A 22,049-nucleotide genomic window follows, 5' to 3' on the forward strand; every position below is an offset into this window, starting at 1 on the left:
GCGCGTCGGGGCCTCGCCTGCCAACCGACGTGTTAAGTGGTTTTCAGGGTGGACTACTCCAAGGCTGAGATTCAGCGACCGCGTCAAAGTTTATCTCACGTTCACGAATTCTTTACACCTTGCGAGTACTTGTCTAGGTAGTGATATTATCTCGATTTTACTCAGAAACTATGAGCTCTTCCGCCACAGATGCCGTTACCGATGGGCAGTCAGATATAATAGTAACAACGTCACGAACCCAAAGTTTCTCTTCCCAGCAGTCGGGTGATTCACATACGGCGGCAGAGTAAGTTTATTCAACCAAGCTCGCATTTTCAGAGATAGATTTGGATACAGTAGAGACAGCGACCAATTACTGACATGATGCCAGTTTCATTAATAGTCAACTTCAACTCGAAGCCGATGCGCGCGAAGCTCTACCCTACGTACGACCACCCATTCGTTTACTTTCGATCTGTTTCTAATTTCCACATAGAAATTTGACAACTGCACGAAGCCACTGGGCAAGCTGAGACAAGTTCTTTTCTCTTGCTTGACATGCAACCCACCTCCTAGCGATCCATCCGAGAAGTACCAACCGGCCGGTGTTTGCTACTCGTGCTCAATCCAATGCCATGGCGATCATACACTAGTAGAGCTCTTCAATAAAAGAGACTTTGTCTGCGACTGCGGAACGACTCGTCTGCCCAAGACCGCGCCATGTACATTGCGCGTCAATCCTGAGACCAATACGAAAGGAGGGGTACACTCCGAACAACCAGAAGCAAACAATAGATACAATCAGAACTTCAAGAACAAGTTCTGTGGCTGCGAATGTGACTATGATGCCCATTCTCAGAAAGGAACAATGTTTCAATGTCTAGGATTAGGTACGGCCGAACAAGGTGGATGTGGTGAAGACTGGTGGCATCCTGGTTGTGTTGTGGGACTTGGTCCAGACTGGGTCGAAAGCTCTGGCCGGACAGCAGTATCTTCGAAATCGAAGAATGAAGGTCTCCTGGAATCTATCACAGAAGTGGCCGAAGCGGCTGTGGAGGCTCCAAATGCCGAGTCAACTCAGAACGGAGTCAATAATGAAACCGAAAATACTGCTTTACCTCCTCCTGAAGAAGAAGCAGAAGATGATGACCCACCATTACCACCCGGATTCCCTGACGAAGAGGACTTTGAGGGTTTCATTTGCTACAAATGTGTGGAAGCACACCCGTGGATAAAGAAGTACGCTGGCGCGAAAGGCTTTCTTGGACCTGTATTCAGACGAAGTGCAGCGCCCTCACCAGAGACAGGCCTACTTGCAAAGACCGAAGAAGCAGTTACGTCTTTAGTATCAAGTTCCAAAAAGCGAAAGGCAGAAGATGATGAGGAGTCCATCGCATCTAGTGCATCCAAGAGGATCAAGGACTCCACATCAGAATCAATTACCTCAGCGACCAACGAAGTAGCGGCACTTGCGAAGGATGTCGCTTCCGCTGTTACTTCAGCGGTGACTAGCGAAGAACCAGTCTGCAAAGTAAAAGAAATCGTCGCACCAAGAGGGGAATTGTCATTATTCTTCAAATCTGACTTCCGTGATCATCTGTGCCGCTGCGCAGACTGTTTCCCACTTCTCAAACCACACACGCATCTTCTCGAAGAGGAAGAAAACTACGAGCCCGAAATGTCAGAAGGCGAAGACGCCGACGGGGGAAGCACAGTCGGTTCTGGGAGTATCTATGATCGCGGTGAAAGCGCTCTCAAGAACGTCGATCGCGTCAGAGCCATTGAGGGCGTAATGGCTTACAACCATCTAAAAGACAAACTGAAGCCATTCTTTCAGCAATTTGCAGAAAGTGGACAAGCTATTAGTGCGGAGGATATTAAAGCGCACTTTGCTAAGATGAGAGGTGATGAAACAGGGATTCAGGAGGCTAAGGATGCTGTCAAGGAGGATCAGAGAAAAGAGCAGAGTGGTTATTGAATATTTGTGAGCCTTCGTACGTATATTTGGAGATTTGGGATGTAGGATAAACGGAATAGGGATAGGTTGGATGGATTATAGGAATATGAGGGGAAAAGGCGTTCATTTCGTTCTCTATACGATATGTAGCTACCAGCTATTGCAATGATAATGTAACAATATCTTTTCTACATTACAACATGCTTCTTTCATTTCCACACCCCAGCTGTCCAAATAACCCCTCTACCGAGTATCACGAGCAAGCAGCAAAACCCCGAAAAGCACAGTCCATCTTGCGAAAAGCAACAATTCCACCACGCTCGTTCCCGAATCCTTTCCTCTTGCATACGAACCCCCACCTCTTCCCACGGTATGTTCTTCTTCACTTGTACGTTCCTCTTGTTCGCTTTTGAGTCCTGCATACTGCGTATCCCACTCTCCTACGGGTACACCTCGGCAGGGGAGGTTTCCCCCCAACCTGGTTATGAGAATGTTGTGAAGTTGTTCGATGAAGATCTCATGTATCTAGCTGCTTGGACGGGCCGGCTGGCCGGTGGTGGTGGGGAAAATGGGGTGGGGGGAGGCCGAGGATTATGCGGTGCTGGGGTGGAGTAGGGAGGGGAATGAAGGATGTATGGAGTGGATGAAGGAGGTGGAGGAAGAAGTTGAGGGTTGTTGTGACAGGAGGTGAGAGACTAATTTGAATCCAACTCTGAGTTTTGAATTAGTACTTGGTGCAGAATACTCTATGATCAAGAAAATCCGTTCCATTCATTTAACCTCCAACAATGATCTATCTCTGTAACAAATCTATCACTCCCAACCCTACAAACCCTTCCACCAACTCGTCTTCCCAACCTCAAACTCCCCCTTCACCTGAATTTTCTCACTCGTACTCCCCACCAAAACATCATATGTATCCTTCTCAATAATCCACGAATCCCTAACCTCATCCCAGAAACTCGTCGCGTATTTCGTTTCAATCTCCACTTCCACTGTCGTGCTCTCTCCTTTCTCCAGGTACACTTTCTTAAATCCCTTGAGTTCCTTCTTAGGACGCTTGATACTTGGGTTCTTCTGCGAGACGTAAACTTGGATTACTTCCGCGCCGGGAAGATCGCCTGTGTTGGAGACTTTGACAGAGACCTTGAGAGAGGCATCTGATTTCGAGATCGCAAGCTCGCTAATTTCGAATGTGGTGTAACTCAATCCGTGGCCGAACGGGAAGAGAACGGGTAGGTCAAGCATTTCATACCATCTATACCCGACATAAACATCCTCACTATACAGGACTCTCCCTCTCTCAGTTTTGTAACTTAAGAACGCGGGATTGTCCTGGAGACGTTTGGGGAAACTCAAGGGTAGTTTGGCGCTTGGATTTACTTTTCCGAAAAGAACGTCTGCGATGGCGTTGCCAGTCTCGTTGCCGCCGTACCAGGCGTGGATCATGGCTTTGGTGCTCGAGATCCACGGCATTTCGACGGGTGTGCCGGACTGCATTACGACGACCGTGGAAGGGTTGGCGGCTGTTACAGCGGTGATGAGGGCGTCCATGTAGCCTGGTAGAGCCATGTTATCACGGTCGTTACCTTCGCTTTCCCAGTCGGACTAGAATGATGTTAGAATGGAAATTAAACAGAGACGGAGACTTACATTCAAACCGGCGCAGATAATAACCTGGTCAGTATTCTTTGCGAGTGCAGCGGCATGTTTGATTTCCTCCTCGGCATCGATAACCTTTGCACCCCCGATTCTGACAGCTCCACTTCCAAACAATGTGTTGCTCCCTGGATCAAGTTTACTGGTTGGAGCACTGCTGAACTCTACGCGTATCTGATATGCTTGTCCTTTCTTGACTGGAATAGTACCTTTTTCTTCAGCTGTTCCGCAGTTGAAGAACATAGTGCCTTTTCTCTGCACAGTGTCGTTGTCGATAAGTAATTTGTCATCCACGAAAAGCTTTGCAGCGCCATAAACTCCGAGACTGAATTCGAAATCGCAATCTTCCTCTGCTGTGTAAGTACCTTCGATCGTTCCGTACCAGAGATCCGATTTGAGCTTTGAGCAATTGTAGTCCATCATGAGTAGTTCGGTCTTGGTAAGGACTAATTCGTCTGCAATTTCACGGTCCGGGACGTTTGGAGCCTCGTTGTAGGCCTTGAATGATATTCCAGTCTCCCCATTTGCGGTCTTCAAAATGTCTCCGATCAATGGAAGCTCCTTGTGGGAATAGCAGCCGACGGTGTAAAGTGGGTCTGAGGTGAGTTGCGACTTGATACCTTCGAATGGAGTCACAGCATAGTAAGCTGCTAATGCCGCTGAACCACCACCATGAATAGCTGCGTACTTAGCATTAGGACCTAGAATGAGCGTCTTTTTGTCTTTCGACAAAGGAAGAATCTTGTCTTCATTTTTCATCAAAACGATACTCTCACCACCAATCTTCCTAAGGAAAGCAGCGGTTTCTGGTGTATCTGCTGTAAGCTCAGGAGCGTACTCCTCAATTTTTGCAGCCGATACTCGGTTAATGAGATTTAGGACGTTGCGCACTCTCTCGTCGAGGACATGCTGGTGGACTTTGCCAACACTAACCGCTTGCTGCAAAGCCATGCCTCTCCACCGAGTAGGACCGGCCATTTCGAGATCAAGACCAGCGTTAATAGCCTCTGAAGTTGAGTATGTTCCCCACCTGGCTTGGGTTAATTTAGAGCATTTGGGAGTATTTACACACATACCAATCACTCATTACCATTCCTTCCCAACCCCATTCGCCACGCAGGATACCTTTGAGTATCTTATCATTTTCAGAGACATGAATTCCGTTTACTTTGTTATATGCAGTCTGAATTTGAGGTCAGCAGATGCTTTATCAAAATATACTTTGATCATACCATAAAGCAAGCGGGTTTCGAATCTTTGACGACCAATTGAAAAGGCAGGCAATAGATCTCCCTCAGCGCTCGGTCCGTAATAATGGCGTTTGTCCCATTCCTCTCATGTTCCAAATCATTGCACACAAAATGCTTAATCGTGGCCGCAATATCCTTATCCTGAATACCATTTACAAGTGCAGCAGCACCAAGACCAGCCAGAACAGGATCTTCACTCAAACTCTCAAACCCACGTCCGCCCAAAGGAGATCTCTGCATGTTAATGGTTGGCCCAAGAATGATGTGAGAGCCTTTGGATTTACTCTCGTCGCCCATCAATTGCCCAGCTTGGCGTAAAAGGTCAACGTCCCATGTTGCGCCTAAGCCGGTGCCGCAGGGAAAACATGCTGCCTTGACTCCGTTGAAGAATTTAGTCCCTCTAACACCATTAGGGCCGTCAGACATGCGAATCGCAGGGATTCCGAGGCGCTTTATTGGAATTGTATGCCACCAATCGGCACCTATATGCGGTGAGCCTTGAGATTTGCTGTATTCCGGATTTCTGTACCTGCTAACAATGCTACTTTCTCGACATTGTTGAGTTTAGAAAGGACATCCTCGACGTCCACGGTACCAGTCATAATTGCTAGGTAAAATGGAAAGAGGTCTGACGAGGAGGGTATAAGAAAAGCAAATTCAGATATGAATGAAGAAAGTCGACAAATCTATAGGTGAAAGATATTCAAAAAGAGAAAAGCAGAGGACGGACGATATAGATATCTATCAGACCCCGCCACGCTAGCTGTTACCAACGGTTGTCCCAAAGCACTGGAGCACTCCCTACGGGCCTCGCACCCCACTCTCAACCCCTCCATGTGCAAGATTGATACTCTGTACGGTGGTACTGGTACCTCACGTACAGCGAGACTGGCTACTGATCAGCTCGATGGACTCCATTCTGGTGTAGCATTGCCAGCAAAGTGGTACTTCTGACGGGGGTAAATCCGGATGAATAGGAAGCGCGGTTGATGTTCGGGAGAACAAACGTAACTTGGGCGAACGAAGGAGTGGTTAGCCTCTCGGAAGCCTGCCTTTGCTGTTGAATGGTTCCTGTTGGAGGAGCGTAGTGGTGGTGTCAGAGGTAAGGAAGTGGGTATTCTTCCTTCAGATGGAAGACCTCGGGAGCTTGGACCATACAGTTCAAATGGGACTGACCATTTAGAAATTCTCTTTCTGGCTGGTTAATTCACCCCTAATTAGATTCAAAGTTCACCTTAAAATAAGAATCTCGGTTTAAAGGCTCTGGTATAATTCCACAAATAATAATCGTAATTTTACCGGCGGTGGATCTAGAAGTAATGGTTGTAGCTCGATCATCATCTTGATGCCGGCCCGGCGAACCGCTTAAAGCTCGGGAGAACCCCGGTCAAGCGGGCACTATTACGTTTTGGGACAGGACCTGGAGTATGGAGAATGGCATCGTCGTTCGATTTCCTCCGCTGTTTCTCTAACTATGTGGAGATTCTCACAACATCTCGTGACCTCTTCATATTCTAAAGGCGAAAAGCAATAGACGGTAAGACCTTCTCTTACGCGATCAAGAGAAGGTTGAACTTACTATTCTTTGGACTTGGTAAATCAAAAGAGAAGTATTACTGTATCAGGTGTATTCATGAAGCTGCTGAGCTTCATGTCACCAAGTGACCAAGGGCATCAAGTCTTTCCTCCGAAACCCTTCAGATTCAGATCACGACATTTATGGTTCACAGCTATGCTGATACATTGAAGTGCTTTCTGCTACCTCGCTAAATGTGAAGCACGATCTTTACACGCCATTAACCGTTAACACACCTCTACCTCATCGCCATGATTATCTTTCTACATGTTGCATTCTGGCACCGTTGTCCCTATGACTTGGCAGCAACATTGCGCTCCTTGCAATACTTGTCTACCTCCTTAGTCAACGTGTCACGTTGTGTGTAGGTAGCCTCCATGACCTCCGCAACCTCCTTACCAAGCGACTCTCCGCCTCCGTTCGTCTCGTAAATGTCTGTCATCCCTCTCAACACAGCTTGCAACTGGTTGGGAAGCCAGGTTACTATTGGGGATCCTCCTGTCGCCGTTGGATGACTCGATCGCTTGAGGATATACTCACGAGTGAAACACCAATGTCGCCATCTGAAGTCACGGACTTGGTTCATTGCAAGAATGTACAGGGCAGATGAAGTCGAATCCTGAAGCGCGTATGACCGGAGTGAGAGCTGGTTAGACCTTGCCTTAACATATTCGAGAAACGCACGGTGGTTTCCAGGACGATAGCTTCTGAAGTCTTGTAGAATCTCAGTAAGAGGAGTCTCGGGCATGGAAATCTGAAGAAGATTGTCACACAGTGGAATCTGAGGGATCATTAGTGAGAACATCCATCCAAGAAGATTGATACTTACCATGCTGTCATTAGCACCAGACTCTCCACGAAACTCAAGAGGTGTCTCTGATACTCCTTCATATATGACCCCGTGTGGAAACATGGTCTGCTTCTGGATGCCAAATATGAAGGTACGGAACATATCATAGTCATTTGGCTTACTCTTTCCCCACATAGTCTCCATGACCTTGTTGATCTTGGTCATACTTGTGATAACCTTTCGCAGGCCATCATTGAAGGTTTCACGGTCGCTGGCAGCGCAACCATCGAGAGCGTTGACCACACCTTCAACCAAAGGTCCAGAGTTCTGAACCATATCAATGTGTACCTGTACAAATCCAGCTTCGGATGACTTTGGGTCAAGACCACGTTCGAAAGCACGAATAAGCCTGAGATTGTCATATTCAAGTCCCTTGCTTGGATCTACCAGTCGGTAGTTGTAAAGCGCGTATGACCCAGCATATTCCATGAAAGGCTTGAAACCAGCACTAATTTGCGTCAGGAAAGTTCTCAGGATGATCGAAGAGGACGACTTACTACTCAGCACACTTGAATATTGGACGGGATATCATGACAGGTAGTGACTGCCGACCAAGTCCATAGTCATTTGCTTTCAATAGATGTCGAGCATGACATGGTTCGAGGAGGTATGCGGATGCGAGAAACGCATAATCGCGATAAAGCGCATTTTGCAGAGGCAGGTTGTCAGCGTACTTGACCACAGCATCGGTGAGATCAGGTAGCTCCATCAAGACAGTTTCTCCCAGCTGGCCGTGGGCGAGCAGCCCAGGAGTGCCATCAGCTTTCTGAATAGGCATGCGGTTGAGGATGGACTCCAAAGCGTTGAACTCCTCCGGCAGCGTGATGACTGGCTCCGTACGTGGAAGAAAACCACGAGTGGTAGATACCATAAAGGCTGGGAGAGAGTTATCGTCTGGTCTTGTGTCACTAAGGACATCGAAGGACAAATGTGGAGTATTATCACCCATTTTGATGATTCTGATAACAATTTGTAGATATGGAGGAGGTTAGGAGGATGGTTGTTGAGTTGGTATGAAGAGGGGAAGGAACAAAAGCTAAAAATCGGGTGAGAGTTTCTGCTTTTATCTTTGATTGTGCGTGGCCGGTATTTATTCCGGCCTCAACGAGCATGACCTTACCATCAGAGGAAACTTGGCTCCACTCACGATTTTCCATTGATAAGACAATGAACTATGTCAGCGCCCATTACTTAACACTAAGGCACATGATAAATCTGCAAAGCCGCAATCCGCTGTCATGTTGCTGAAACGAGTAGACCACCTGGGACTGGTCGAATATGAAGCTTTCAGGAAATGCACGCTATGAAGCTATAGCGGCTTCAGACATGGCGAAGGAACATTCTTTGATGCGTGCACGAAGAAACATATCCAAATATCATCAGATATAGGCTCATATCTTCGTATTAAAGAAGATATATGTTTTTCTGGACTATTGGTGTAACAATGTAGTCTGTCGATAGTTCAAAGAAGGGAAGAGATTAGACGAGACGTCAACGCTCACTTGATTGGCCTGGCCGGATTTGGTTCCGGCCACTGGCCAATGAAGGCCCGACATCGGGACTGGCAGAAGCTTGCAGTTGGCTAGGGAGGCATCGTGAATAAGTGGGTCCTGGAAAAGTCCCCGTTCCCATCAACGCGTCTGCGACTCGGCCTCTACACTCTTATCACTACCCGGGCAGTTCGATGGTTACGCAACGATGTACTGAAATAGTATCTGGCAATATGAATCAACACCGCCCAGATTCTTTCAATCGCCCCTCTGAGTCAGGTATACGAACTGACGAATCGGTATAGTCTGGTCATCTAGCGGCAGGAATTCTGATCCCAATTTCGAGGAGGTCCATGGATGATATCAGCAGCATTGCCTTCGTTCAATCCTAAAAGCATCCGCACAACATTGGAAAACTGGCTAACAATTTGTCAGAGCTGGAGAATTGTGGGATGGAAGTAATTGAGTACCTCTCGCGTTTCGCGTACTAGAAGCACAAGCACTTCATTAGTTATACGTGGTTCCGACACGAGCATTTCTACATTCTGGAATTTGTTCTATACCAACAAGATTTATATAAGGTGCAATCTTCGTCTGCGCCAAACTGATGAAACCGGCCAGGTTGAAAACATCTTATTGACACCCATCGCGCTATCATCTGGTTGATCCAGGCCACTGGCGCGTGTTGTGCACGACGTGCACAATTACTGTCAAAGTATTGGATGCATGATATATATATCTGTGTTGTCGGCCGTTCTTACCATCTGAGCATTATATCATATGTTGGTTGGAATCTGGTCATAGAAGTCCAACAGTTTTGACCGAGGAATAATCGAACAAACTGTATGGGGTCCAGGATTGTTGGACTCCTCCAACTTTTGGTCTTTCTAACTTCTTCCTGACTTCGTGGACAATAGATGGGAGTTGAAGGAGCAATATCCTGTCACCCTTTATCACACGAGGAGTTCTCGGTTCTAGCATCTTGCGTGTTGGTACTTGTTCGTATGTTTCTACCACTCTCGAGCCTTCCGTATTCTCATCTATGAGTCTGTCACAGGGCGTCTGGTTGTTGGGTCAACGTCAATTTTCCTCAGTGTAAGCATTTTATTCATCCTTGTTGGCAATCATCTACACACTTGTGGGTAACGTAAGGGTTACGCAAAAATCGGTTACAACATCCTCGTTGAATATACCTTTCAGCCCTACACAGACGAATGCGCAATTTTGACCGAACCATCGAATCGGTCGGTGCGTTCCGAGTCGAATAATTCTCGTAAACAATAAGAGCAGATGAGCGCTTCACACTTCTGTGCTGCATTGTTTTGCCATCTGTCAAGCTGCACAGGTCCAGAAAGACGTTTTGCTGAAAGCGGAGATCAGTGCACAACTGGAAGATCCGTATCCTCTAATTGTCTCTCGCAAAGATGAGGCATCGTCGCGACTAATGGACTCCAACTTCTCAATTATGATCCCTTTATGTTTGTTACGTACTGAGGCTTAGCAATTGGGAGGTTCTATAATTGATGAGGTTTTACCGCTCACCTGCATAAGCGAGGTAAATGGAGGTGCTAAGCTTTCTGTCTCGACCGCGGCCGTGGTCTGAAGCGAAAGGATGTACACCTATAAAGGCAGTCTGAAACGTCAGGATTGGAACTTATCGATCGTATACTACAACCTCTCGCTTAATTATTTCGTCTGATGATTGACGGTGGGGAGGATTTGGTTGGTGTTGAATCACACTCCAGCTTCCTCGAGCCTTCGAAGTGGATTAATCCCGCGCCACGATGTGATGGGGAAGATGGTAGTACTCGGATTCATACAAGAGTCCGGTTGATTCACAACCCAGTGCTGCAGATAACATTCTTTTCATTATCCTTACTTGTCATTTATACACGCTCTTTTTACCATTTGCAGAAACATATTGTCGATCGTTTTTGCAGTTAAATCCTTCTTTTAAGCATCGTATCAAACATCATGGCTCCTGGATCCTCACGAAAAGCTCCGATACTTCTTCTTGCAACTCTCCTTTCAAGCAAGGTTGCTTCAACGCCTATCCACCATCATTTGCATGCACGTCAAGTGGTTGTCACTGTAACCGCACCGCCAGTGATAGTCACTCAAACACCTCAATCAAATGGCGATGGTCAGAATGGGAACGTCGTCGTAGTGTGGACTACAGTCGGAGTACCGCCAGCCGGACAGCCAGATCAACATCAACAACAAAACCCACCTCAACAACAAGAGAATAAGCCAGAAGATAAACCAGAAGATAAACCTGACGACAAGCCTCAAAACCAGGACCAAAACTCGGGTCAAAAAGTCAAGGGTCCAGATTCTTTCTCCGACAGCAACTTCAAGTCGCAGATGCTGGCAACCCATAACTATTTCCGCAAGCAGCACAGCGCATCCGACCTTACATGGAACGACAACCTTGCAGATCAATCCAAAGAATGGGCCAAGGGTTGTAAATTCGCACACTCTGGCATGCCGGGTGGTGGTGAGAATATTGCTGCGGGATATGACAGCGTTGGTAAGGTGGTTGATGGATGGGGTCTCGAGAGGAAATCGTTTAATTTTAATGGTGGTGGTTTTGATATGGGAACTGGCCATTTCACCCAGGTGGTGTGGAAGGGCACGTCGAGTGTTGGGTGTGCTGCACAGGCTTGTGGTACGTTTCTCCACGACAAGACTTCTGGCTGTGAACATGACTAATAATTCTGTTTAGACAACGGATTTAATCCTCCTCTTGATCCATCTATGGGGAAGTGGTTTGTCGTCTGCCGATATGCCGATGCCGGGAATATGGAAGGCGCTTTTGGTGACAATGTCAAGCCTGGTGGGGGTGATGGCTTCCAGCTCGACAAGGGTGTCCAAGATGCGGGTTGGTAACCTGGGTGTTTTTCATATTCATGTAAGAAATTTCTCTTATTTAGATTTTGGGATTGGCGTATGATGAGGAGGATAGATTGCATTCTTCACGAGATTTGAGGTGGAGTATAGGTTTTCGGTTCTGGTAGATATTATTTTTTCTTTTCTTATTATGTATTATTAGGAGTGTTCGATTCAATTACATTCTCATTTTCTGAAAGACATGGCGTCATTCACGGTCATTAAGTGAACATATTACTCATAATACATGTCAAGAAACCTGAAGGGATTTGCGTCCGACACCAAAACATTTGAATCAACTTGGACACGTTTTTCGTATAATTAACGTTTGGTATATCTTACATTTCTCTAATAGTATCTAGTCATTACGATCTTATTTTCCAATTCTCTTTTCTCGTCTTTCCCCACAACTTCGACGCTCCAGACTAGACAACTCACTCATGGTCTTAATTCTCCAAACCTTCCAGTCATTATGATTGCCATATGGTTGACAACCAATTGCTGAATAGCTTGTAAGTGTGTATAAAATTTTGACAAAGGAAATTTTGCAGCCATTAGTCGTGCTTCTTGCACTATCGAATAAGCGATGGGGTATAATGTTTTGGTGCGGCGAGGGATTTGCATGAGTAACGACATTACAGGGTGTTATTCTAATCATCGCGACTCTAGCCGACAAGTAATTCAGTGAAAATCGATTACACGCCAGAGTCATCCTGCGGATAGATCATGGTCGAAGAATAAGGCTGCCAAGCATCGCAAGTATCGGCGAAAGTCGCAGAGTCAGTCATCGTAAGAGAAATTTGCGACTCCGACTCCACGAACTGCATCGCAAACCCCTCAGAGACATGCCACGCGATGTGACAGTGGAGGAGCCAAGATCCTGGATTGTCTTTCTTGAAAGCAATAGCGATATGACCGTTACCCGGAAGAGTGGCGGTGTCACGACGAGGAGGGTTCTTGAGGTTGATATTCGACTTCCCAGCCTCGAACAGGCCGGTGTCTTGAGCGATAACCCAGAAATCGTGGCCGTGGAGATGAATTGGATGAGAGATGCCCAACCCGGTGTTGTCTTCGATGACATAGACAGCCCAGGATTCTGGATCGTCTCCATTCTCGAGCGCCTGGACGTTGTATGCAGTTGGCCAGATGGACTCGTTGTTGAATATCTTTAACGTTGTGGGGGCATTCCAGTCGAGAATGAGACTGCTTGAGTTGAGTTGCCATTTGAAGTAGTCGTCGACAACGAAACCCAAACTGTTAAGTTCGAGATCGGTGGCTAAGTTCGCGGTAACGTCCATTGCCAGGTGAGGGACCAAATTGGTCATGTCCTCGTCACCGCAAGTTGCAATTTTGGTAACAGCGGAATTTGTAGTTGGTAAAGCCGTGCTGTCTGCGTCGTACCTTATAATAGCTGTCATATCTTTCGCGTTCTTGTTGGGTGTGCATGCGTCCACCCATCCTGCTCGAAGCCTGCAGAGTAGTGTGAGTAAATGATCATTGAAAATGCAATTGCCCACAATGAGAAGGGCGATTCTTACCAGTAGTTGCCGGGTGTTGCTTTAGCTTCAACTACAATATCGTATCGCTGACCAATGGCGATAAGAAGGTTGTCTGTTGTATAAGGAACAATTGGAACAAGGTCGTTGGAAATGACTTGGAAATCATGACCGTCAATAGAGAATTGAAAATGACCGTCTATAGCAGAGCTGACAAGTCTCATTCTATACTTCTTTCCAGCCTCGAAAACGTTGACGTGCTTGACACCACCACCAACACAGTTCACATCAGTAGTGTTGCCGCAATTGAATGTGTTTGTGCCATTAATCAAGCCATTTTCAAGTGTAGGCGGTCCACCTTGCTTAGCGACGTCCCAGATTTGGAAAACCGGAGTGTGGGACCAGTCAGAAAGAAACAGCAATCCTAGATCCTCGTCGTAGTCAGCGGTGGCGGGTCCGTTAATGAGCAAAGGTCCAACAAGTCCATCACCATACTGCAGTGAAAAGTGGGAGTGATACCACGAAGAGCCGTATTGGGTGACTTGGAAGCTGTACGTGAGAGAATCTCCGGGAGCGATCGGACATTGCGTGACACCTGGAACACCATCGTACTCAACAGAGTTGAGTTGTCGCATTCCATGCCAATGAACAGTGGTTCCGTTATACTCAAGGTTGTTTGTGACATGAACGACCAGGGTATCACCCCAGTCGGCCGTGATCGCTGGGCCGGGTACTGTTCCGTTAAATGACAAGACTTGACGAGTATATCCATCTGGTGCGATAGTATTGTTCTCAATGGAGAGCCAGTACTAAGGAATTGTTGTTAGCGATAACCAGTGTTTAGCGAGTATATAGATGACCTACCTCTCGTATAACACCAGTGTTTGGGAAAGTCGTATAAAAATCGGTATCAATGTCATATTCGCCCCAGCAACTTCTAGATGTTGGGGAATTCTCGCAGGCTTGACGCTCGGCTATTAAGTCGGAAGCCAGGGGAATTGCGAATGTCAACGAACTGGCTGCAAGTGCCACCAGCACAGATACAAGGATGTTCCTCATGTTGGAGAAGACAGGGTTCTGAATAGAGACCGAGAAGATGAGAAGGCGGTCAGATGGTTCTGATTGAGAAGATGATAAGAGTGTTCAGGGGATTTCACTCAACCTTATATACGCGGAGATCATAGAGACCTCGCATTCCCTTCGACAACCTAACCCTCTCCAGCTGTCTTTTTCAAAAGGCATAGTGGAGATAAGAAGGTTCGTTAAACTGGCGGATCTTGAATGCATTTCTCGAACTCGTATTTCCCTAAGAGCTGTCGATCTCTCTGATCATAAAATTGTAGACGCATGCACGGGATACAAAGGCCGCCGAGGGTGTGGAAGAGACTCATGACCACACCACAAGTTAAGGGTCAGGCCTTTGCATCATTCGTATCGGGAAGCAACCTTTCTGCTGCCGTAGTTGCATGTACTTCGCTGTGGAGAAGAACTATTGAAAATTGAGATAGCATCTGAGATTGAAGGAATGTGGGGAAAGTGTGAATAGCGGTTTATTAGACTGGCGATTCCATCAATAGCCGTCCACTGATATCTGAGCATACCAACTTCATCTTACGCTTGCCCTATGACAAAAGCATGAAGATCGGGAGTATCCGCACACTGGGAACGGCGCTTAATGGCGGCCGCAAGGGCTGGTGTTAGCGAGGACTTGCAATCTCTCAGAATCTGCTAGGATCTTTGCTCTAGTATATTTACTCTGCCTCTCAAATCAGCAGTCCGTGATATGATGGTGGCGACAAATCCTTAATTGCTATATTCAAAAAGAAACAGGTAAATTGGATCCTTCTTAAAAAGCGGTAAAGAGTGGACAAGCATAGTGGACAAAATAGAAGCAAAACATTTAAGGCCTGAACCTTGTAATAATATGCTAAATAACTGGTGTTGTTCTCAAGTTTAAATCATAATCTTGAATAAGTGTTAGCCGAAGTAACATTGACAAGAGTGACGGTGATTCTGTGAAAGCACTTACAGGAGCATCCATGGTTGAGAGTTTAGAGGTCTAGTAATTGTGAGGATGGGCTCATGGATCAAGGTATTTCGTGACTACAGCTTCTTTCGAGGTAGTCTTAGCGTAGAGTGTACGGGAGACCCTAGGTGGAGAAGGCACTTGTCATGAAATATCGGGTAAGTTTATATGGGTTCTTGTGAACATCGAGCTCATGGATACGCTAAAGTGTCCAAAGAGAACCACTGTTCCCGGTCAGAGACCTGAGTTTGTGCAAGATGCAAACCCATTTTGTTAGTACTGACATTTTCGGTCGTCGGCTCCAGCATGAGAGACAAGCGGAATAATCATGTAGTTCAAATCCAGCACGAGAAGGATGATGCAACCCAGATCAGAGACACTAGTATAAGTGACTGTCAGAACAAGTAGTAGTTAGTGTTGTTGATGTGAGTACAAAATGTAAGATTTACGGTTCGCGCGGCTGATTGTAAGAGTCCACAGAAGGGAGACGAATATTTTGGCAACACCAGGTAACCGGTAGCGATAAGTTGGTCAAACCTTCACAAGGCAGGGCAAATGCTATATCAAATGCCAAGAAAGACTACTGCTGCTGAGCCGTATCTGATGGAATGTTCTAATGTAGTCGTCGGCTTTGGCAAGGACCGGGAACTTGACTCAGAGCTGCACTGCAACTGCTACTGCAAGCTGCACGGACGGGGGAAGCCCACATGGGCACATTTTGCTGGATTTTAGCCCTCCGACCACCAACAAGGAAATTTGAGGCGAAGGAAGGATGTCTGCTCATGTGTTGAACGAAGGCGCGTACAGGCTCTGAGCACCAAAGGCTGACGAATACATCAGACATGCTATCGTACAGCATGACAACCCAGATTCCACTAGTCTCGCCACCAAAATTGAGCGGGACGGCTGTGAAGAAGAACTGTTGTGACTGTATTGGTAGACACGTTGACCATCTGTAATCTTGAGACTTCGCCGACGTTCAGGGACTTGCGCCATGAGACGGAAACGAATCAGTCTAGTCGCGTTTTGTTAGCTATCTTAGATCTACTGTACGAATTTCAGGCTGTCAGTGACGGATGGCTTGCCCGTAGAGTGCATCTGATATCCACTTAGCTCAAAAGCTTACTCTTCATTGTTCCACACGAGCTTTCTCAAAAGATAAGCTTTGTTAAGACATTTCCCTATCCACATTGTCAAATAGGATCAGTAGATATATGACGTTTAACCACATCCCGTCTTTAAGAGGTTAACAGCATTTTGAAGAATAAAGACTAGGATTATGAAGTTGACTCCCTGAAGAGCTAAACACCCTCACAGCGGTGGCGTACATGATCGATATGAATTAGGCATAAAATTTGGGAAACAAGATACTCTGAAGCATCATCATACTGCTGCAAGATCTCTCCACGGTCCACGGCTGACTTCGTGTTATTGATTTGCATTAGTTCTAGGGAGAGTTCGTATTATGGATACGAACCCACAGATCAAATATTAGAGAGGCTTGAGAACTGCGCGGAGGTAAGTCCGTACTGTGCGTCGAAAGAGGTTATGTGTTGCTAACCACCTCGTTGTCTGGTACTTTAACCCATTTCAAGTTCTGCGAATGTCCATCCCATGCTCTTGAAAGTCATAAAGGGGGTTGTACCGTTGTTTCTCGGTGCTTGCATTATTTCAGCGAATCATACAGTTTCCGTGTACGGTTCCTAGCATAGATAAATTAGATCAGTCATGTGACGTGATTTGCGATTTCGAGTTCGGGTTCGGTGTTCCGCCTAGTTTTGATGCGATCATGTCGTTCATGATGATGCTCACAACACCTTAATATCAAAAAGGTGAAAAAGGTGGACGGAGGCTCACAAGAATTGATTGCAAGTTGATGCCTTGTAGAACAGGCACCCAGCTGTAAGGATAGTCCCAGTAAATCCGATCAATTGAGATCTCGGGTATCGGACTTAACCCCACTATCAAACTACAAACGTCAACAATGAAGTTACCCCACCATAGGAAGCAAGACAACCTTGAAATACTTTCAGCGCTCTCTTCTGTATTCACCAACCGACTTGTTGAACAAGACTGTACAAGATTCCAAAAAAAAAATTAGCAGTTGACTGTACCTCCTGGTCACGAATAATCAAGAGAGGACCACTATTCCAGGCTTCCAGCATGTCTCTCCTAACTGGTACCGGGAAGCCAAGAGTTATCCTTGGGTTGATGACCTTCGGCGAAGGAGAGGATGCCGCCGGTTCAGGAGCTAGAATTTTTACCCTGGACAAATTCAACGAAGCCCTGGATTACTTCCAAGCTGAAGGATACAACGAAGTCGATACGGCTCGGTCTTATGTTGATGGCAATCAAGAGGCTTTCACCAAGAAGGCTCACTGGAAGGAGAGAGGACTTACTCTAGCGGTATGATCTACAATCCTAAACCTGGTCCTCTCTCAGACGTTCATATAATCTGATGTTTGGCTCAGAAATATATAATTTGAATTTAATGTTTAAGGGTACAATTTCGCTAATGCGCTCCCACGCAGACTAAAGTGTATCCAACCCCAGCTGGGAAACACAAGGCCGAAGTCATAACTGCGGAATTTGAGACTAGTCTGAAGGAGCTTGGTACAGATTGTGTTGACATATTCTATCTTCATGCAGCGGTATGGACTCAAACTTTGTACACTGAAAGAACTAATGATACTGACATTATAATGTAGGACCGATCAGTGCCATTCCAAGAGACCCTTGCTGCAGTTGACAAGCTCCATAAACAGTGAGTTTTCCCAACTGCTTGGAAGCACCGGACGCAGCTAACTTAGCCTGCAGGGGTAAGTTTGTTCAGCTGGGTCTCAGCAACTTCACTGCTTTCGAGGTGGCTGAAGTTGTGATGCATTGTAAATACAACAACTGGGTACGTGAAGCCATCTTGAAATTTAACCAAAAGTCTCTTTTTGCTCAGATGCTGATCGAATTGAATATCTCTAGGTCCGACCGACTGTTTACCAGGGCATGTACAATTGTATCACACGATCACTTGAACGAGATCTCATACCCGCTTGCAAGCGTTACGGCCTAGATGTAGTAGTATATAACCCAATTGCAGGTGGACTATTCTCTGGTAAATACAAGACCTCAGATATTCCCAGCGAGGGACGCTTCTCCGACTCATCCAGGATCGGGAAAATGTACAGAGCACGCTATTACAATGATAGCACATTCGAAGCACTAGCTCTTGTTGAGCCCGTTGTAGAAAAGCATGGTCTTACGATGGTTGAAGTGGCTCTTCGATGGGTTGCCAATCACTCAAAACTGAACGTCAAGGACGGCAATGATGGTATTATCATCGGAGTGAGCTCCGTCGATCAACTGAAGCAAAATTTGAAAGGTTGTGAAGCGGGCCCGCTCCCAGAAGAGGTTGTTGAAGCACTCGACAAAGCGTGGAAGATCGCCGAGAAGAATACGCCAAACTATTATCATCTCGACTTGAAGTATACATACGATACCAGAAAAGCGCTGTTCGACGTTTGAGTGGGGAGTAGCGGGAAGAACATGTCATTGAACTTTGTTTTCTAATATACAGCCTAGAACGCAAATTAGAAGCACCAGAACTTAAGCAGGATATACTAGTTTATCCACAACTTCTTTCAACCGGTTGCAACTAGATGACTTATGTGATCTATCTGAGTATGTGGAGAAACTAGATCTGTCAGTGAAGTGAAGCCCGGAGTGGTCCTTGTGCTTAATTGTACTTCGAAGTAGTGACAGGGCAGGCACTACTTCGAATCAAATAAAGCTCTTCAACGGAGGAGAGCAACCGTCCAACTGATTGACTTTATCAAGCTAGCGATGGAACCAACGTGTATGGCACTGTGCCTCGAACATAGAGATGCCAAGCATGTGCTTCTTTCACTAATATGGATTCTAGATTTTAAATTCCAAGTTTGCGATTGGCTTTCTGTATATACATCTAAATATCGGCGTCATATTTGCAAGGGGAAGAAGCCCGGGCGGCCTGCTGTATTCTGTAATCTATTTGACCCTGAACGAATTACGTCTTTTAACTTCCAATTGACAGGTAACGGTGAGACAACCCAGTGCATGTGCCAGGATCTTGACTTTGGAGGGTTGCCGAAACGTGCTTCGTAGCTAGGGTTCATCCCAAGAACGGACCCGGAATCTGGGTATAACGGCAAGATCTAGATCCTGGGACCATGTCGAGCGGATGTTTGCATGAAGCAGAACATCCAACTTCAGTACGCTGATCAGAAATCCCATCTTAGAAGATTGTGGAAAGGATTTCCTTAGCTTCAGAGACTTCCCTACTAAGCAGTCCATACATCATACCACAAACTTAGAAGTATGGGGGGTTCCAAGTACACCGAATGTAGAGGACCCCAACGCACAAGGATTATAATTTCAAATAAGCAAGAGGTAGTCGCCTTCGGGCACCAAATGTCAATGATGTATCCTCTATGCCTTTTTCTTTAGTTCGAAGTACAAGAACGTAGGGTGGAGAAAAGAAGGGTTGCCGTACTTCCCTAAAGCCCAGGGATTCGCACACTATGTATCGAAGGAAGTAGCCAACCGAATCTTTTGGGTTTTAAGTGCACCGTTTGTGTATCTCGAAAGACTATCCAGACTTAGATGTACCTTGTTTTGCTGCATTATAACCTGTACTACAAAAAGGTATGCACTGCTCGAGTGCTTGTAGTTTTCAAGCAAAACACCTCAAACTCAAATACATGCTCAGACGATGCTACCTAAAACCACGGAGAAAGCCATGAGATTTCTGATGGTAGACATGCTTGAAAGATATAAAGCATATCCAAAAAGCAGAGATAATTTCTGTAATGGTGAGTTGCTTTGGGCTCTATCAGAAACACTTTGCGGAACCTTAGCGTTCAAAGACCAGAGTAAACATACTACTTTTTTCGTCAAATTCTGAGTTGAACTCAGCATAGGAACGGCCATTCTCACTATTCTCGATTGAGAGAGACATCACAACAGACGCACGAAGAGCCGTTTCACGTGACCATCCTCATGCAGTCGACCCCTGACATTCCACATCGTCTGCACTGCTAGATATCGGAAGTCTTGAGCCTCAAAGCGTTCGTCATCTGAGTTGTGATCATGCCGACATGTAGGTACTCCGTACTTCTGAGAAGCTACAAGAGTATGGAAGTGTGCATGTTGATGGCGATTTTTGTTGCGCAACCTAAACACAGCCCCTCGGAGGCGCGGGAGTTGAGAAAACAGCTGCTGAATAAGGCTACCGTCGTAATGCAGGCAACCGACGGACATTTGGTGAAGACGAGGTTTGGTACCAACAGTTTTGCACTCCACCAAATATCTCATTCTTTCCTTTCATCAAGTTGTCCGTGAATCAAAGGGCCGTTGAGAACTTTTGTTGTAGTTGTGTTGAAAGGACTCGGTTATTACTGTACTGTATCTGCTCATTTTCTTTCTTAGGCGATCCTAATTTACCGGCCAACTTGAACGTCATTCGTTCTCGCAGCTCTAGACCACCCAACAACACCTCCTACCACCACGACCCTCAGACATCAATTGAGCATCAATCATGTCGTACGGTCAGAACAACTATTCGTCCTACGGGGGAAACCCATATCAGAACGGTCCCGATGCTGAGGCAGGATACAACCCGCAGCAGGTATTATTCCCCTTTCACCCCTCGCGCCATGCAATTTCCCAGGAGAAAAATTGAAGCTGACGCGATACACAATAGGGAGGCACTGGAAACCCAAACCTTCAACATGAGATGTCAAACTATTCGCAGGCCTCAGATTATTCCCAAGCAACCCCCGGTGCCGCCGCGCCTCATGTCTCCTCCGTCCTCTCGCAACAAGACTTCCTCTCGCGCGTTGACTATGCGAAATCCGAGATTCGAGCTCTGAGTGCCAACATTCAAGACATCGCCTCGCTCCACCAACGCGCACTCGCATCCGCAGACCAAAACTCATCCGCACAACTCGAGGGACTCGTTACGCAGACGCAGCTCAAGAATACGCAGATTAGGGATCAAATCAAGTTTCTCGAGGCCGACGCAATCAAGACACAAGATGGCACCAGAAGCGTAAAGTCGCGCCAGGCGAAGCAGTTGAAGGATCAGTTCGAGAAGGCGTTGAAAGACTACCAGCAGGAAGAGGTTGGATACCGCCAACGTTATCGTGATCAGATTGCGAGACAATACAAGATCGTCAATCCTGAAGCCTCGGAGTCAGAAGTTAGGGAAGCCAGTGAACTCGATTGGGGTTCTGAGGGTGTATTCCAGACTGCAGTAAGTGACACATGAGTTACTGCATGTATTTCCCCGTATACTAACATCTACAGCTCAAATCTAACCGTACCGGCCAAGCCTCTTCTGTTCTTGGTGCTGTTCGCGCCCGTCACAATGAGCTCCAGCGCATCGAAGCAACACTCACCGATCTCGCTGCCATGTTCGCCGATATGGCTCAGATCGTCGAGGCACAAGATCCTATCATCGAGCATACCGAGGAGAACGCCGTCCAAACCGCGGAGGATGTTGACAAAGGAAACGAGCAGATCGACAAAGCCAACGAGCACGCTAGAAGACGTAGACGTAATAAGTGGTGGTGCCTGCTCATCGTTGTTCTTATCATCATCGCAATTGCTCTTGGTGTTGGATTGGGGGTTGCGCTCACAAACAGAAAGTAGATGTTTTGGGTCTTCAATGTTCTTCTTTTTGATATGGGCTGGGGGGGAGTTCTGCAACACTAATACATCATAGTAATTACCGCCACAGCCAGGGCTGGTTGGATTGTACCTAATAATTCCAAGCGCGAAAAGCTTCGTCACAATATCAACTTTTCGATTTCCTTTTTTAAAAGACTGGTTTTTACGATGTTTC

The 22,049-nt window shown here is 46.4% G+C and overlaps 7 protein-coding genes across 7 annotated transcripts; 4 read left to right on the top strand and 3 right to left on the bottom strand.

Annotated features, from left to right (window-relative positions):
• Window positions 1–170: 170 nt before the first annotated feature.
• GLAREA_03345 (uncharacterized protein) lies at window positions 171–1,957 on the top strand (the record flags this gene model as incomplete). The annotated part of the gene is made up of 3 exons (XM_008083598.1): window positions 171–286; window positions 371–425; window positions 476–1,957. 3 exons carry the CDS (start codon window positions 171–173, stop codon window positions 1,955–1,957), a joined length of 1,653 nt encoding a protein of 550 aa, XP_008081789.1.
• Window positions 1,958–2,761: 804 nt separating this feature from the next.
• On the bottom strand, window positions 2,762–5,447 carry GLAREA_03346 ((Trans)glycosidase; the record flags this gene model as incomplete). The annotated part of the gene is made up of 5 exons (XM_008083599.1): window positions 2,762–3,544; window positions 3,590–4,625; window positions 4,672–4,778; window positions 4,828–5,327; window positions 5,375–5,447. 5 exons carry the CDS (start codon window positions 5,445–5,447, stop codon window positions 2,762–2,764), a joined length of 2,499 nt encoding a protein of 832 aa, XP_008081790.1.
• Window positions 5,448–6,713: 1,266 nt separating this feature from the next.
• Window positions 6,714–8,220, bottom strand: GLAREA_03347 (Indolic compounds 2,3-dioxygenase-like protein; the record flags this gene model as incomplete). The annotated part of the gene is made up of 3 exons (XM_008083600.1): window positions 6,714–7,202; window positions 7,251–7,719; window positions 7,769–8,220. The coding sequence occupies 3 exons, from the start codon at window positions 8,218–8,220 to the stop codon at window positions 6,714–6,716; spliced, it is 1,410 nt and encodes a 469-aa protein (XP_008081791.1).
• A 2,515-nt stretch (window positions 8,221–10,735) lies between these two features.
• Window positions 10,736–11,650, top strand: GLAREA_03348 (PR-1-like protein; the record flags this gene model as incomplete). The annotated part of the gene is made up of 2 exons (XM_008083601.1): window positions 10,736–11,429; window positions 11,487–11,650. The coding sequence occupies 2 exons, from the start codon at window positions 10,736–10,738 to the stop codon at window positions 11,648–11,650; spliced, it is 858 nt and encodes a 285-aa protein (XP_008081792.1).
• A 695-nt stretch (window positions 11,651–12,345) lies between these two features.
• Window positions 12,346–14,205, bottom strand: GLAREA_03349 (Cupredoxin; the record flags this gene model as incomplete). The annotated part of the gene is made up of 3 exons (XM_008083602.1): window positions 12,346–13,120; window positions 13,189–13,955; window positions 14,011–14,205. The coding sequence occupies 3 exons, from the start codon at window positions 14,203–14,205 to the stop codon at window positions 12,346–12,348; spliced, it is 1,737 nt and encodes a 578-aa protein (XP_008081793.1).
• Window positions 14,206–17,335: 3,130 nt separating this feature from the next.
• On the top strand, window positions 17,336–18,691 carry GLAREA_03350 (NAD(P)-linked oxidoreductase; the record flags this gene model as incomplete). Its single annotated transcript, XM_008083603.1, has 5 exons — window positions 17,336–17,578; window positions 17,704–17,823; window positions 17,881–17,936; window positions 17,990–18,074; window positions 18,149–18,691. The coding sequence occupies 5 exons, from the start codon at window positions 17,336–17,338 to the stop codon at window positions 18,689–18,691; spliced, it is 1,047 nt and encodes a 348-aa protein (XP_008081794.1).
• A 2,050-nt stretch (window positions 18,692–20,741) lies between these two features.
• On the top strand, window positions 20,742–21,856 carry GLAREA_03351 (t-snare protein; the record flags this gene model as incomplete). The annotated part of the gene is made up of 3 exons (XM_008083604.1): window positions 20,742–20,831; window positions 20,907–21,458; window positions 21,512–21,856. The coding sequence occupies 3 exons, from the start codon at window positions 20,742–20,744 to the stop codon at window positions 21,854–21,856; spliced, it is 987 nt and encodes a 328-aa protein (XP_008081795.1).
• Between the last annotated feature and the right edge of the window lie 193 nt (window positions 21,857–22,049).

The sequence above is a fragment of the Glarea lozoyensis genome (genome assembly GCF_000409485.1).
Source record: "Glarea lozoyensis ATCC 20868 chromosome Unknown GLAREA2, whole genome shotgun sequence".
In the NCBI taxonomy this organism is placed as follows: Eukaryota; Fungi; Ascomycota; class Leotiomycetes; order Helotiales; family Helotiaceae; genus Glarea; species Glarea lozoyensis.